Below are 15,977 nucleotides of genomic sequence, written 5' to 3' on the forward strand. Positions count from 1 at the left end.
ACAGACTTAATGAGTGAAAAAACCAGACCGTCAAATACTTCTGGTCTTTGAAAAGGGGATCCAATTACTTTCGTGTCGCCTTCGATTTCCCGGGGCTGCTGACGATTCTATTATGACAGTGCCACAACTTCCACACACCTTATACAAATGGTTCAAAAGCTCTAGCGCTTCAAGCGGGTCACTTCGTTGTGCACTTGCGCAAGCGTCTCACAGAGCTCCATAAACACATTATACTGGCTCTTCACCACCTCCACCACATCGTAAATGCTACCCATAGTGTCATTGCACGAGTGCTGCAACCCACTGATGGCATCTTCTCCCTCCTTGATCACGTTTTCGTAGCTAGTCATGACATCCTTGTAGTGTTTGATCTTTTTGACAAAGAACTCGTTCAATTGGAATGATGACGACAATTTCGTGCCGGGTGTCGAGAGCTGGATTATTAGCTGCATGATGTTGCCAATATCTTCTGTAAGCTCGTCATTGACCGCTTTTAAGGCCTTCAACTGGTTGCTGTCGCCCTTCAAAGCTTGCTTGATGGTGGAGATTTTGTTATGCAAGTAGCTCACGTCCGAGTCGATCGACTTGACGAGCTGGTTGTGTTTGGGGAGGTCGTTATTAAGCGTCGTAGCTATGAGATGCTGGGTGCTGATGTACTGGTCGAACTCTTGTAGCTCTTTTTTGATTTCTGGCGGGAGATCGCCGAATCTAGTCATGGCGGTTAATTGCGTGGCCTGCTGGGTTTGCTGCTGCTGGTTTTGCTGTTGTTGTTGCTGCTGGCCGCCAAAAAGACCACCACCTGTGTTTGCATTAGAAGAACCTCCGAAAAGGCCGCCTGTGGTACCGCCTGTGTTGCTGGAGCCACCGAAGAGACCACCTCCAGAAGTCTGGTTAGTGCCGGTATTGGAAGATCCACCAAAGAGACCGCCACCTGTAGAAGTATTAGATCCACCGAAAAGTGGCTTTTGAGCGGTGGTGGATTGGTTGCTTGATCCGAAAAGACCGCCGGAGGGGGCAGCAGGCTTCAGGCCAAACAAGCCGCCAGAACTCTGGTTATTGGCGGTATTGCTGGACCCAAAAAGCCCTCCACTCTGCTGTGTCTGTTGATTTTGTTGTCCTTGCTGACCAGAACTACCAAAAAGTCCACCTCCTGTGGTGCCGGTAGTAGCGGGTTTCTGGCCAAAAAGGCCGCCACTCGAGGTTCCCGAGCCAAATCCTTGTCCAATGGCAGCGGGTTTCTGGCCAAAAAGACCTCCTGATGATGTGTTGTTGTTGCTTTGATTACTCTGTCCAAAAAGACCACCTGCGCTGGTGTTGGAGGAGCCAAATCCCGAGGAGCCCGTGTTAGCAGTATTACTCTGACCGCCAAAGAGCCCTCCAGAGTTGGAGTTTTGTGTTCCTGAACCGAAAAGGCCACCACCTTGAGGTTTCTGTTGTTGACCAAAAAGGCCTCCGGAGTTTGTGTTGTTGGACGCACCAAAGCCCGAGGAGGGCTGCAGAGAGCCAAAGCTGAAGGAGCTCAGTGCCGGTTTTGCAGAGGCGCCAAACATTGGAATTGGGAAGAAATGGATCTGTCTATAGGTGTTGTTGTTGCAGAGTTGAGATTTTTTCTTTACTGTGAGAGGCCTGTGTGCAGGCTGGTGCCATGGAATGGTTGCAAAATGGGTTGAACTGGTGGTAAATCAAGGGAGTGAGTGGTTAGCAAATTTGCAAAAATATACTTCAATTTATGTAGTGCATAGGTGTACTATGTATGGGTATGGTGCTTGTATATGGTGTTGAGGAACATGTTGTACGATTGAGACTGCTCACTCCAATTGACAGACAACCATCGAAGCCATAGGCTGACAATATTTAGCATCTTAAATTGATAATTTTGTGAACTACGAGAATGAGAAGTCAATCAGCAATATTCCGAGACGATGAGGATGTTCTGAGAAAGAATTCAATGGAGGTCTGAGACTCAATAGTACGGTGACAAGGGTAGCAAGGTAACACATGGCTCTGCGCAAGAAAGGACCTTCAGATGGAGAAAACTTTTACCATCACAGAGGACAAGAATATCATCTTTTCCATCCTCTATATATTGCTGGTGGCAGGCACTGATGATCAATCTTACTTAAGGTTCAGGTTAAAGCACAAACAACAACGAGCTGAAAGGAGAACATCCCCTGATTTCGAAACACAAACTATAGAAGATATTCGGAAGTTCAAGTATCCCGGACTCACTTTCCAATCACATAAAAGCGTTGCACAAAACGTGAACCAACAGTAGAATCCACCAGAATAGTTGCAGGTTAGGATTCTTCTTCTCAGACGACTATCTTAAGAAGGTGAATGCCAGCCGTCTCACAGTTTCCTAAAAAAAGACGTACTAGTCCAAAAAGAGCACAGGCCATGGAATTGAGTGTTGTAGCACAGGAAGAGTGCAGCCAAATAGAGGGTTATTCTCCGAGCCAATCATGATATATCAGTGAATGAATGTGTATCAAGAAATTGTTACATAACTTATAATGGCAATTAGGCCCCGACATGAAAAGACTCTTTCGTTAAATTCAATCAAGATATACCGAAAGAATCAACCTCTAACTACTTAAATCGATGAAAATGTCGCCCCAGCCACATATCCTCTGCAGCAGCATTCATGCACAGGTAGATGACAGTAAAAGTATGTCTCTGCTTCTTTGCAGATGCTACTGCCAGCTATAGACTCATCTCCGTTCGTACATCTGTGCCCCGCATCGTCCGGCATGGTTGTACCTAGTCGGATAAACTAGCGGTCCCAATGCAGTAATACGGTTGCGATGCCATGTGCTTGCACATACCCTATCTGCAGTGCGCATACGAGACCTGTCTTATCAGGATTTGCAGCCAAATCCACCTGACGCGTCACGCGACAGCATCGCGTCCTTATATGCAGCATAGTATCAACAAAGCTGTATTTCATCTTAAACATTGAATTAACTACCATATTTTAATGGATGCGGACCAACAGATCCGTTCAGCTGTGGCTAACATCAATGACGAGCTTCATAGAATTCTCGCCCTTACAGATGTGCGGAACTTGGACTCTAACAACGAGCAATTCCGCAGCCTGTTGATCAAGGAGTTCAACAAGAAGCTTAGGGAATTGAAAGACAAGGTGAGAGATCTTACTGCCGAAAATAAGCAGCTCAAGAAGAAAATAGCTGTTTACGAGCAAAATTCGCCCACAAAAGCACGTCCCACCAAATCAGAAGGAGCCATCCCAAATCTCCAGTACGTTTCACCAAAGAGAAAGAAACAAAAAACGGGTCAAGACGACGAACAAGTATTGATTCTTTCAAGCCCTGTGAAGGGGCCTTCGCAAAATTCAGGAAATGACATCACAAGCTCCCAATTCAACCGGTTGCCCACACAATACTCCGACAGCGAACTGCCCAATAAAAACTCGTCTCCCACAAAGAAAGTGACCAAAGAGCCGCCCAAGGTGCTTTTTGCAGAAGAAAACGATCGAGTTGTGGCCGATTCAGAAGACGAATTCGAAACCCTAGACGAAAAAGTCGGTGTGCCTCTGCATTACACATCTCTCCAGCGAGTAGGGTTCCTACGAAAGTACTATCGAATGCGGCTAGACGACCGCAAATTCAACGTCGAATTGTCCAAAAACCCCATTACCGAAAAACCATGGGCACAGGACGATTTCCGACCAAATGGGCAATGGCAGAGACCCAAAACGGGAGAACCTCGAGTAATGACAAAAGCACAAGAGCAAAACTTGCAGAGTTTCTTCATTCAGGCCGGCAGCGGCGCCAAGTCCAACGGGCCCGTTTGGGATTTAGATGCCAAAAGCCAGGAGGAGCTCAGCCGGTCCCAGATCATGGACAAGTACCTGTCACCACCAGGATTCATGGTGGGCAGTTTTCCAACCACACAGGAGCAGGAGGAACGAAAAGCCGAGGTGAAAAGAAAAGAGGAGGAAAGAATACGGCGCCGCTTGGCCAGTGCGTTGGCCAGGCCCCCTGGCGAGTTTCTCTTTTACGAGGATGTGCTCAACCAGTATGTTGCAAGAGGGCAGTACACCACCAAGAAGGGGTAAGACGGAAAAGATCAGAGACGAGCACAATGAAGCACTAAAAAGGGGAAGATCCAAAGGCACAGCAGGGCGTTGGAGAGGAATATGGAAAAGGAGGAAGATTCGCTAGGAGGTGGGACTGACGTCAGCTTCCATTCCGAAAGCACAAGGTCTTCTTCGATCAGGCTTGAATCGGGCTTGGAAAACTGCCCATTTTGTGTTTGACAGGCACCTGCAGCAGAGCCCGTCCGGTTGCTTGATTCCTAGCAATTGAGGAACATCCACAAAGTGCCATTCACCAAAATCACAAAAACTTCAAAATCAACAAAACTTCAAAATCAACAAAATCTTCAAAATCGCCCGTCGAGCTACCACCGCTCCCGCCATTCCCCGAAGGTCCCCTGGAGCTCCGATCGGTTGCAATTGGTGCACATCCTCAAGCACCTCTACCTACCCAAAACGGCAAAAGCAGATTCGCCAAAACCAACGGCCCCTTTCCACCACAATGTGCAAATTTCCAAAATCCTCAGATCCTCCGAGGTGGCGCAAACCCAAAACCCAAAACGAGGGCCAATCAGCACGGGGCGTAGGCGTTTGCTGGGAATTGTGTATAGGCGATGTCGCACGGTCCAGATCCGTTTCAGACGAGGATGGAGTCGAGCCGAGAGGTCGATGTTGAAGGCGGGAGAAAAAAAGGACGAAAGTACGGGAAATGCTGGGTCCTGATTGGTCGGTGGTTTATGAAAAAGAAATGAAAGAAACCGCCGGATGAACTCTCCAAATGCCACAATCCAAAACCGAAATCCAAGCTTCCCGGCCAAGACATGCCCAAGCTGCCGTTGCAGCCAAATTGAAATTTTCTAATTCAAATCGCCCTACATAAAACCGGGTTGCGCGGCGTGTCGTGGCCCCCTTCACAATGTCGGTGTCTTGTGCCTGGGCTGGATGTCTCTGGCGCCATACAGGCTGGATCAGGGCCTCCACGAAGCAAACCAGACCTTCTTTCCGGCGGAGCCTTGAACGCCAACTTTTCCACTTCTTTCCTTTCAGTGTTTTTAATTTCTTCGACGCCGCTGCCATTGCCGTCGTTTCCACACATTTTCCGGGCTTCGTTTCTCCTTGTATAGACAAGCCTGCTCCTCCAGAGGCAACCCGCTTCCTGCTCCCACGCCAAACACGGCTCTGCTGCTTTCCTAGCGTCTCGAGACCACTAGCGCTTGTTTCGCCAGGCTGGCTTTTTCGAGTTTTTTGACCCCTGAGTCGCCCAGCATCGCCACTTCGATCCCTACTCATCCGCAGAGTGTGTGCCCTGAAACCCACGGCTCCACTGTTTGTGCTCCCGTTTCCGGCTCCACATCCCTCTTCTTTTTGGCTCCCGTGCATCGCTGCTTGACCCGTCAATCTCCGCTCCACAATGGTCTCCCCTAGAGAACACTCCCATAACCTCCTGATCAACTCGATCTCCTCCATCGTCGAGCCGACAACGCCTCCGTCGGCAACGACAAACTCGAAGCTCTGGGACCAGCAGCGCCTCAATGGCCTGTTGTCCTTGCCGAGTTTCAGCCTTGAAGCCAAGGAAACCACGCCACTCAAAATTGACAAGGACTACTTGGCCCTGGTGCTGAAGGCGCCTTTGCTGCTGTTGCGGAGCCACATTTTGCGTTTGGCCAAGGACCAGTACGGCTGTCGTTTCCTCCAGAAACGTATCGACGAGAATGTCGTGCCCAATCGCCAGGCTAGGGTCGCCAATTACGAGATCATCTTCAAGGAGGTCGCTCCTCTGTTGTACGAGCTCATAATCGACCCTTTTGGCAACTACTTGGTCCAGAAGTTGGTCGACTACTGCTCGGAACCCGACCTTGACCTCATGTTAGACACCTTGCACAACAACTTGTTCCTGGTTTCCATCAACCAGCATGGAACCAGAGCTTTGCAGAAAGTCATCGACCACATGTCCAACAGCCACCAATTGGCGCTCTTGATGAAGGGCTTGAAGCCGTACATCATCGAGTTGATCAAGGACTTGAACGGCAACCATGTCATCCAGAAGATCTTGAACAAGTACCCACCCGACAACTGCCAGTTCATCTACTCCTCCATCATCGAAGACATTTTGGTGGTGGCTACCCACAAGCATGGTTGCTGCGTGCTTCAAAAGTGCTTGAACCACGTCAACCCCTCCCAGCTCTCTGCCTTCTCCGAAAAGATCTTGCAGTACAATGTGTTTGTCGTGTTGATCAACGATCAGTTTGGTAACTACGTCTTGCAGTATCTTGTCTCTATTGATTCTGTTGATGTGAACTGTGCCCTTTTCAACAACTTCCTCAAGTACGGTATCAATGACTTGTGCAACTTGAAGTTCTCTTCCAATGTGGTTGAGAAGCTCATGAAGAACTGTTACCACAACGAGCCCAAGCTGCGTCTGTTCACTGACTTGAAGTTTTCCGTTATAGGTGCCATCTTCAACACTGATCTCAACAAGCTCATCAACGACCCATACGGCAACTACGTCATCCAGACGTTGATAGACATTTTGATCAACCATAACGTCACTTACTACCAGGGTAGCGACAGAAGTGTCATACCTTCTTTGCAGCAGCTTCTTCCCCCAAACTACACTCATAGCTCGGACTCGTTGCAGATCCAAGTCATCAAGCACTGGTTCCAAAACTGCAAGATCGTCTCCTCGTTCGGCAAACGTATCCAGCTGAAAATTAACATTATTTTGAATGGGGTCAAGTCGTCGGGTCGTAAACATCAGCAGGTGAACCATGGCAACATGATCATTCCACCTACAAATGTCATGTCGAATCAAAACATGAATGCAAACGGCGAATTCATTCAAAGCCGTACTCCCATGGCCCCTTACCCTTTTCAGGCCAACTCCATGGCCATGAACAACGGAACGGGCTACAACAAGGGCTATAATGGGTATCAGAGAAACAATCGCCTGAACCATCTGCATCAGTACTACGACGGCTATGCGATGAACCGCAGTCTTGGTCCGTCCCCGGTTCCAAGAGATTCGCAAAGCTCCTTCGACTCCCTTGTCGACCCCAGCCTTTCAGCCACGGCGCTGTTAGCAAACTTGCATATATCGGCTCCAGTTCTGGCTCCGATCGATCAATCCACTGTATCATACAATAATGCCAACCCCCAACTATCCAACTTCATTTCTAACGACTTCACGAGAAATGCGGGCTACTCCATGGCGAATCCAGGTATTATGGCCGGTGCAAGGTCTCTGTTCAATGGTCAGTACGGTGTACGTCATGACAGGGGCCACGAAGGCTTGAGGAATCTGTTGCAGTACTCTGGAATGCTTCCACTGTACTCGGGTGCTGGCCATCAGGGCTTTTCCCACCAGCAGAACTCCTCGTACCCCGGAAACATGAATTTCTTCAAGGAGTAAGCCAGCATGATACATCGGTTGGGCGGCCCCGTTGCATCCAGCAAAAATAAAAAACCCAAAAAAAACAAAAAATATTCCACACCCAACCTATGAAGCATCAAATCCTGGAGCACCAGAGGACCGCCACATTGAGAACTACATGACAATGTCGAGTTAGCTTGTTTTATACCTACCTTTGCAATATATGTGCTTTTATACCTAGCGGCGCAGCTTCTTGGCTCTGTCCCAGGCAGAGCCTCCCTTTCTTTTTCTTGAGGTGCCCTCCTTGAGCGACCTGTTGTTGTTGAACATGGACCAGTCCTCACCGGCAAACGTGTTGGCTCTTTCGGCCATTTTCTGTCTGTGTGTCTTTTTCGTTGCTGTCGAAGGCAATCTGGTGAAATTGGCCTCCTCGTATCGCTGGATCTCTCTTTCCTTCTGGCTGTCTCTGCTTGTTTTCACACCACCTCTACCGTGGCCCAAAATGGCAGAACCAATGGAGGCCTCGGCCTGGGGCAAGTCGGACGATTCCCGAAGGTACTCCTCCATACTCTGCAACTTTCTCTTTGATTTGGCGGAAATGGCACGGTCGTCAAAGTCCTTTGTGGGCATAGCAGCAGCCGAGATCTTGGGAGGTCTGTATTTTCCGTCACCTTCGCCCTTATTTTTCGCCAAAGACGCCTTGGCCATGTTCTTGAGCGCCGAAGCGTCTGGTCTATACGAAAGAGCGTCGTCGTCATCTTCAGAGTCATCTTCAGAATCGTCGTCTGCCTCGCTTTCAGAGCTCTTCTCCTCCTCGCCGTTTTCAGCCGCCTCGGCGACTTTCTGCTCCATCCGGGCATTATCCTCCTCCATCTTGTGAAACGACCGGACCATCTTGTCGAGCTGGTACGTCAACTTCTTCTCCAAGGGCTTGATACCTTTTTCCAAGCACACTCTCTGTTGCACAGAGCTTTCCACTGCTTTGCGTTTAGCAGCCTCGATCTTCTCCTCCTTGGCCAGCAGCCTTAGTCTTTCCAAGTGGCTCAAAAGCACAAGCACCAAGGAGTTGGCGTATGAAAGGAGGGCTTCGTTTTTCAAGGAAAGAAGCGACATGCCCTCGAGCGATGAGGACGACTTTTCCACGAGGTCCTGGATCATCGTGGGGAGGTACTCTTTTTCGTGCACGACATACTTGCCGTCCACGTCCTTGACGGCGCTCTCCGTCTGCTCTAGCGACGCCACAATGCCCTTGAGGAGCTCGTTGACTGACGACATGCTGAAGAGTTGTAGTTGATGCGATGAGATACAGGAGCGATGGAGATGGTACTTGGGGTCTGCCTAAGTGGGAACTGTGTTTTTGAAAATGTGGTATATAGTAAATTGATGGTAATTTGATGGAATGAATGTAATGGGCCGAGGGTACTTTGAAGTACGTTTTGGGTGGAAAGGTTCAGGGATGTGATGATAGTGGAGACCTGGTGCTCATCGCACACTGCTTGAGGAGCTATGGATCATGACCCCAGCGGAAACGGACTTTATTTTTTCAAATTTTATTTTTCTTTCCAATTAAATTCACCTGATTTAATGGGGCCCTATTCAATTTCACATGTGGTAAAATCTATCTTATCAGCTTCCAGACTAGCTAAGCGTGACCACACTTGTGCATTGAGTCGTTCTACTGTGTCTTCACAGGCCTTAGTCTGCCATCTGTCTCGTGGACTATTGATAAAGACAGAGAGGAATTAGGTTAAGTAATTTGAACTACAGCTGATTTGTTGTAAGTGATCGAAAAGTATGTTCTTTGTCAACTTGCCTTCCAGTTGTCTAGTTCATGGTTTGGCTGCGAAATTAACAGACCAGGCGAAAGTGTCAAACTACACAATCAAAGCATTCACTACACAATCCGAAGATTTTGCAAAACTGGACTCTGAAAAGCGTTTGTTTTTCTAATATATGCCGAAAAAGAGATAAATTGCAGCACCTCCCTGTCTTCTCGGGTTTTCTTCCCGTACTATTCAATGCTTGGGTGCAAAATGCACACCGAAATGAACCACCCAACACCACCCATCCACCCATCCAAAGACGAATGAATTTCTCCATTTTCTTCAATTTTGAGATCTACCATTCCAAAACCTCAATAAATCAGTCAAAAACTCACTTCCACAAGCGTTGACTTGGGGACCCAACGTGGTGGTGTACGGATCTCCATCCCACACATAGAACCCGATGAGATGCGATTTTCAACCCACTCCTCATCCCATCAAATGCCTCAGAACGAGTACATCGAGCAGCACATCAAGCAGCACGGCCGCAGGCTCGACCATGAAGAGCGTAAGCGGAAGAGAGAGGCCCGTGAGGGCCACAAGATCGCCGCCGATGCCCAGAACCTCAAGGGCTGGAGAGCCAAGCAGTACAACAAGAAGCGTTATGCTGAAAAGGTGGCCATGAAGAAGAAGATCAAGGCCCACCAGGAGTCCAAGGTCAAGGGTCCTTCCACGCCGAAGGCCGACGACGGCGAGGCGCTTCCTACTTACTTGTTGGACCGTCAAACCGACAATCTGGCCAAGGCCATCTCGTCTTCGATCAAGCAGAAGCGTATGGAGAAGGCCGACAAGTACTCGGTGCCGCTTCCCAAGGTGAAGGGTATTTCCGAGGAGGAGATGTTCAAGGTGGTCAAGACCGGTAAGTCGAAGCTGAAGCTGTGGAAGCGTATGATCACAAAACACACCTTTGTCGGTGAGGGTTTCACCAGAAGACCAGTCAAGATGGAGCGTATCATTCGTCCTTCGGCCTTGAGACAAAAGAAGGCCAACGTGACGCACCCTGAGCTCGGTGTTACCGTTTTCTTGCCCATCTTGGGCGTCAAGAAGAACCCACAGTCGCCCATGTACACTCAGCTTGGTGTTCTCACAAAAGGTACCATCATCGAAGTGAATGTTTCTGAATTGGGTTTGGTCACCGCCGGCGGCAAGGTCGTCTGGGGTAAGTACGCCCAGGTGACCAACGAGCCTGACAGAGACGGCTGTGTGAACGCCGTGTTGTTGGTGTAAATTACATCATATATTCGTTAATCGTCAGTCGACAAAGTCATCCACAAAGAGGTCCAGGCAGCACACCTCCTTCTTGCCCGCAGAGCGAAGCCCGCAGTTGATAATCAACTTGGCGTTTTCCCGAAGCACCAGCCACTGGCTGCGCAACAACTTGGTGCCCACGAGGAAACAAAGCCCCAGAATGTTCTGCTTGTTGCTGATCGTGGGCAAGATCTCGCTGTACCGGTTGACTATCTTGCTCGGAGACACTTCTTCCATGGAGCGGGTGCTGTGAAGAAGCGACTCCGGGCCGAGTCCCTGGGCCTTGATCTTATCTGTGAATTCCTGGCGCACCCGATAGAGATACAGATAACCTTCCTCAGCAGCATACTCGGCGATCTTCTCATAGCTTCTTGTATCTTTCAATGAAAGCGATTCGCCGAACTCGGCAAATTTCGTAGACTCTGCTCCGTAGACTGAGAAGCAGTAGCACCACAAGACCAAGGTGGCTATACTGGCAGCGTAAAGAGAGTCATGGACGTCGTGATCCACTCGCCAGTCGTACGAAAGCGGTTGTGTTGGTTGGCCATCTTTATTCAACGGCGTAAGCATCATGCCCCACAAGAGCCAGTAGCAGTGTATCACACACTTGTAGTTGATGAGATCACCGACGTTTTTCATCATGGCAGGAAGCGACCGCATCCACATGGAGTTGAGCTTTTTCTGTACTATCAGGAGATCCTTGCTCGTGGCGTCAACACTCATGTTTGCAGGCGAGCCGCCGAAAATGGCAATGTCGTAGTGGTTGATATCAGACATGCCAATGATCTGGGCCAAGTGGTACATGGGGAAAGTGCATTGCCAGCGGTTGATGTTGAAGAAACCGTCTTTGGAGAACCCACTGCTTGGTCCGTAGATTTCATGATCAAAATCGTCAAACACAGAAGTGATGATCTCCTTCCATTTCTGGTTTCTGTTCTTGACTTGCCGCTCCAGCGCCATGATTTGCGAGAAGCTGTTTTGTAGCTCGGTTTGCTGCATCAGGTGCATGATGGAAACGATTCCACCAAACAAAACGTGCTTTGTGAATAGAGATACCTTGGACGAGGCCTTGGTGTGTTTCATGACACGCTTCAAAGCACTCATGAAGTTCATCCCCGGTTTTATGTTATTTTGATTTTTGAGTGATCTTGCGCCCGATTTTTGAATCTTTTTCTGGCGCTTGATCGTCTTTTTGAATGATCCGTTGATTTCGTAGGACGCCCAAAGGGCCTCCTCTTCGCATGGAAGGTTTAAAAGCTGAAGCTGGTAGAATGGGATCTGTGGATTGTGGCGGAACTTAATGTAGTCAATGACGTCAAGGTAAAACGTCATAAACGTTACCCTCTTCATCGACTCGGATTCAACCCACTTGTTGAACAATGCCTGGTCGGAGCGGGCCACCTCATCCAAATCCTCCACATCTTCTTCTCCAGCACTGGTGTTTTCACTAGCTGAAGTGAGCTCCTTGTTAGCGACAGTAGGGTTTCCACCAAGGAATGGGGAACGACGTAAAAGCTGTACCGTCGTTCCATGATGGATATGTGCTCTTTCGTGCATCAGTCTCTGCAAGCAGTTTTTCTCGACCCACTCCAAAAGATTAAGCGTTTGTAGAATCCAGACCCGCACAGGAGAACGGAACTCTTCGTGTTGAAAGAGTGTGAATCGTAGTGGTGCAGCGATGAGCATGGCTAGTTTGTACTCGGGACAGTGCTTGGAACGAGACAGATACGACTCGGTCGTGCTGCAATACAGGCATCCCACGATGATCATAGCGAGAAGGAGCAACGGTTCTGCCGTTTTGGTATCAAACAGCGGTTTGTGGAGAATCAGGAAGCGAGGGTGGAAAACCTCCCAGTAGCCGTATAAGTAGAACGACAATCTGTCCTGAGGCAAGGGGTCCAGCAGAGATGGCCTGAGGATCTTGTTCAAGGAGTCGATTGTTACGCCTGGCAAGCAGCTCGCCAAGCGTTCCATCAAGGTTGCATCCACGAAAAAGTGACGATTTTTGGCCACATTATTGGACGCTAGCTGGGCCACACGGGACTCGATTGACTCCACCAGCAACAGTTCGGGACTGTGGTCGCTGAGGGACCTCGGCGTTAGCGTTTCTGTAGTATTGGGAGTCGAGGAGTTTGTCGAGCTGATGTTCCAAGCCTTCGGAGCAGACTGGTCGATCTGGCCCTCCGGCGGCCGTAGGAAGACCTCGTCTAGGGGGTTGTCGTTATTCAGAAAAAAATTCAAATCCTGGAGGTTCATGTTGATCATGGCCTCAGGCACATTGTAGTATATGGGAGCCACCTCAGGCTGTTTGGGCGACATTTGGCGGGGCATTTCCATGGGGACGTACTCCGGCGCATTCACCATCATGTCCTTTGGGAAAGCAGGATCCTGGTCGGTAAAGAGCCACAGAAGAATGTCTGTCAGCGACTGAGGAACATTGGGGTTCATGCGGAATTCTGGAGAAACAGGGCCTCTAGGGTCGACCATTCCGTCCACAACGCCCTGAGGAGCCCCGTGGCCTGGAAACCCGCCCATAGGAGCCTGCGCAACCACTCCCTGTTGGACGTTTTGCTGTGGTGGGAGCGGTTGTTGAGGAAGATGGTGACTCATCTGTGGATGCATGTTTGGACCCACGGCGACGCCCTGGACGTTCTGTTGGACCTGGCCATGGACAGGGCCGATGCTTTGGTGGTTGTTATTCTGGAAATTCGCCGGCGTAGGGCCCTGGAAGTGCGCATTCGGTAGGTTTCCTGGGTTCGGCTGACTCTGTAGATTCTGCTGATTGGGCGGTATTCCGTTGTGTAGCATGCCCTGGTGGGGCACTCCGGGCCCGTGGTCCACGTTCACAGGCTGGTGGTTGCTCTGGACTTGCCTTAGAGGGCTCTGGCCCCGCCCTAGCTTCTCTTCTTCTTCCTTCACTGGACTCTCCAGTTCTTCATCGAACGCCTCGTCTCCATCGAGCAACTTGTGTCTTTTTAAATGCCTCTCCTTGAGATCCTTCCTCACAAACGTCTTTCCACACACCCGCTGCTCTCCGTTATGGTTTTTGATGAGCTTTTCACACACGTATACTTCCTTGGGTTGGTGATTGAGGTAGTGCCTGGCCAAGTGGTCTGAACGAGTGAAGACCTTGGAACATTGGGAACAGGGAAACTGGCCCAAGTTTCTTCTTTTCTTTTTGCGGACCTGGTCGTCGTCCGGTGGCGGTTCCGTCTTGACCATGTCGTGATATATTGTTGGTGTATTTGTAGCTACCGCTATGTCTATAAACTGCTCGGTTGCGTATGTGCATGACAGATGGATCTGCGCAGACATCAACCATGGAAAATGGCACAAAATCGAAGGAGTGGATGCAAAGAAGCGATGGCGGCTCTTTTTGGTGTAAATGCTATGGATGGAATAGCTACATTTCGTCGGCGAACCGCAACGATTTGCGGGGTCTCAGCCGGTCCTCGCCTTCTATCAGGTCGTGGAACTGCTCCACCAGCTTCAGAAGGGCGTCAAACTCGGGCATCTCGCTGAGAGTGCCCGACGGTAGCTGCTTGCGGGCCCGCTGCTGTGTATAGAACTCCAGACGATACGTGTAGTAGTACCGGAGAATGTTCATCTTGATGGCGCTTTCGCCGAAGCGGTTCATGAACAGCTCCTTGTATGAGTTGAACGAAAACTGGCGGTCGTTGCCCTCCAGCACGTCTTCAATGAACGTGTGCACGTCAAACTCCGTGAAGTTGGGTGGGTCGAGCATCCAGATGTCTTTGAATGTTTGGTACGAGTTGGGGTCGTGAAGAGTGCCGCTGTCGTGGGCCCACCCAAGCGAGTTTGTGGTGCTTTCGAAAATCATGTCTTCAAAATGGTCAAGCGCTAGAAGCTCGTATTTGTCGAGAAAGTCACACGGGAGGTCGTCGAAGGACTCTCTCATGTCGTCGGCTGCTTTCAAGTTCAGAAACTCCAGGCAGAGCTCTTCCGTCGACGCCAGCTTCATATCCTGAAGCAACAAGTTGTTGGAGTACGTCAAGGCCTCCTTGACCAACTCCGTATGCATCTGCTCATTGGACAACCCAAGCTTTCTTTGCAAACAACGCGAGATGATATCCCGCAACTGGTCCACAAAACGGTCGCGTGCCAGGCTTTCCTTTTTGACCAAGATCGAAGGAGACCTGGTCATGTGGCGAAGACTGGGTCTCACCTCTGGCTCTGGGACCATAGTGGTGGCCACGTGCACCTGTCTGTTTGCATCATCGGCCGCTAGAAGATGGCGCATCTGGTAGAGATTGGCCTCTATACTCGTGTAAGCCTTCACGCTGTACCTCAAGGAGTCTCTAATGGAGTTCTTGGACTCCTTGAGTGAGCTGTCGGTACAATCATTGAAGAAAGTCCTCCTTGAAAGCGGCGTTCTGGGCTTCAAGTCGGTAGTCCTTTCAACCACAACGGACGGCGACTTGAGCGGCTTATTCGTGTTCTTGTGCTCGGAAACCGGCAACTTGTTCGGGCTGTTTTGGTGGATGTAGCTCAAGATGGTCCGGGTATGAGACATCTTGGGGGTGGGGTGATGTGGGGGGGAGGTTGTTTTCGGCAATAAGCTGGGACCAGCCTAGTGACTATGCTATCGAGTTTGGATTTGGGTTGAAACCTTTTAAAGAAACGCAGAAGCGTGTTATCTTCTTCTCCAATAAAACTTGCTAGCTGTGTAAGCCCGAGAAGAGGGTCCGAGGTCTGTCACGTGATCGAGCGGCTTTCATTGGCGCGCTAACCGTTTTGCCCGAGCCTCGTACAGGAAAGAAGCCTCGCCTAGTGGGGTGCTTCCGGAGATATAGGCGCATATCAAAGAGTAGGTTGAGTGGGAAGGCGAGATTTGAAGTTGTTTTCTTTCAAAAACTTGCTGGGTTTTTGTTTGTGTAGATCGTATGACTACTTTCGGGCGCCCGGATGGTGCAGCGGGGCAGGCCTGGACACGGTGGGCCTACATTCTGGAATCCATGCCGAAAGATAAGGCTTAAGTCGAGGTGCCTCATGATTCACAGCAAGGTTGCCTTCTCTGATGGTGCCAATTTCCTATCCATTGGGCGTCAGGGCGTCTGAAAATTTTGTATAACCAGCTCATCTCGGAGGTGCCAAGCCTTGGACCAAGCATTGAAATGTCTCAGGGCTTCAACGCAGCCATGTGGGCGTCCAACTTGTGAGCCAGCAACACACGCAATAAGCACAAAAAAGAAATCGCACTGGTGCTGATTGGAAATGTTCCAGGCTGGATAGGGGATCGTCGGTTCGGCAGTGCAATAAAGATAAAAACCCTCGAACGTGTGGTCATTGTAGCAAGACCGGAGGCCACTACCATTGTAGATGCCGATATAACAGCCGATATAGCAGCCGATATAATGAAGTGGGGGTGGAGCGTAGGTGATGTTTTGTCTTCAAAGAACGATGTAATTGTGGGCAATTGTGGGGTTGTTCTGTGCTGGCTGCTGACGTTCATCGGACC

At 49.7% G+C, this 15,977-nt stretch overlaps 7 protein-coding genes across 7 annotated transcripts; 3 read left to right on the top strand and 4 right to left on the bottom strand.

The window, feature by feature from the left end:
* Window positions 1-161: 161 nt before the first annotated feature.
* NUP49 (FG-nucleoporin) lies at window positions 162-1,550 on the bottom strand (the record flags this gene model as incomplete). The annotated part of the gene is made up of 1 exon (XM_024860302.1): window positions 162-1,550. One exon carries the CDS (start codon window positions 1,548-1,550, stop codon window positions 162-164), a length of 1,389 nt encoding a protein of 462 aa, XP_024711520.1.
* Window positions 1,551-2,977: 1,427 nt separating this feature from the next.
* Window positions 2,978-4,078, top strand: C7M61_004991 (ssDNA endodeoxyribonuclease; the record flags this gene model as incomplete). Its single annotated transcript, XM_024860303.1, has 1 exon — window positions 2,978-4,078. The coding sequence occupies one exon, from the start codon at window positions 2,978-2,980 to the stop codon at window positions 4,076-4,078; it is 1,101 nt and encodes a 366-aa protein (XP_024711521.1).
* A 1,390-nt stretch (window positions 4,079-5,468) lies between these two features.
* On the top strand, window positions 5,469-7,466 carry MPT5 (Mpt5p; the record flags this gene model as incomplete). Its single annotated transcript, XM_024860304.1, has 1 exon — window positions 5,469-7,466. The coding sequence occupies one exon, from the start codon at window positions 5,469-5,471 to the stop codon at window positions 7,464-7,466; it is 1,998 nt and encodes a 665-aa protein (XP_024711522.1).
* A 198-nt stretch (window positions 7,467-7,664) lies between these two features.
* Window positions 7,665-8,702, bottom strand: C7M61_004993 (uncharacterized protein; the record flags this gene model as incomplete). The annotated part of the gene is made up of 1 exon (XM_024860305.1): window positions 7,665-8,702. One exon carries the CDS (start codon window positions 8,700-8,702, stop codon window positions 7,665-7,667), a length of 1,038 nt encoding a protein of 345 aa, XP_024711523.1.
* A 989-nt stretch (window positions 8,703-9,691) lies between these two features.
* Window positions 9,692-10,477, top strand: C7M61_004994 (NSA2 family ribosome biogenesis protein; the record flags this gene model as incomplete). Its single annotated transcript, XM_024860306.1, has 1 exon — window positions 9,692-10,477. The coding sequence occupies one exon, from the start codon at window positions 9,692-9,694 to the stop codon at window positions 10,475-10,477; it is 786 nt and encodes a 261-aa protein (XP_024711524.1).
* Window positions 10,478-10,501: 24 nt separating this feature from the next.
* C7M61_004995 (uncharacterized protein) lies at window positions 10,502-13,720 on the bottom strand (the record flags this gene model as incomplete). Its single annotated transcript, XM_024860307.1, has 1 exon — window positions 10,502-13,720. The coding sequence occupies one exon, from the start codon at window positions 13,718-13,720 to the stop codon at window positions 10,502-10,504; it is 3,219 nt and encodes a 1,072-aa protein (XP_024711525.1).
* Window positions 13,721-13,901: 181 nt separating this feature from the next.
* Window positions 13,902-15,032, bottom strand: C7M61_004996 (uncharacterized protein; the record flags this gene model as incomplete). The annotated part of the gene is made up of 1 exon (XM_024860308.1): window positions 13,902-15,032. One exon carries the CDS (start codon window positions 15,030-15,032, stop codon window positions 13,902-13,904), a length of 1,131 nt encoding a protein of 376 aa, XP_024711526.1.
* Between the last annotated feature and the right edge of the window lie 945 nt (window positions 15,033-15,977).

Source organism: Candidozyma pseudohaemuli, assembly GCF_003013735.1.
Source record: "Candidozyma pseudohaemuli strain B12108 chromosome Unknown scaffold00020, whole genome shotgun sequence".
Lineage (NCBI taxonomy): Eukaryota > Fungi > Ascomycota > Pichiomycetes > Serinales > Metschnikowiaceae > Candidozyma > Candidozyma pseudohaemuli.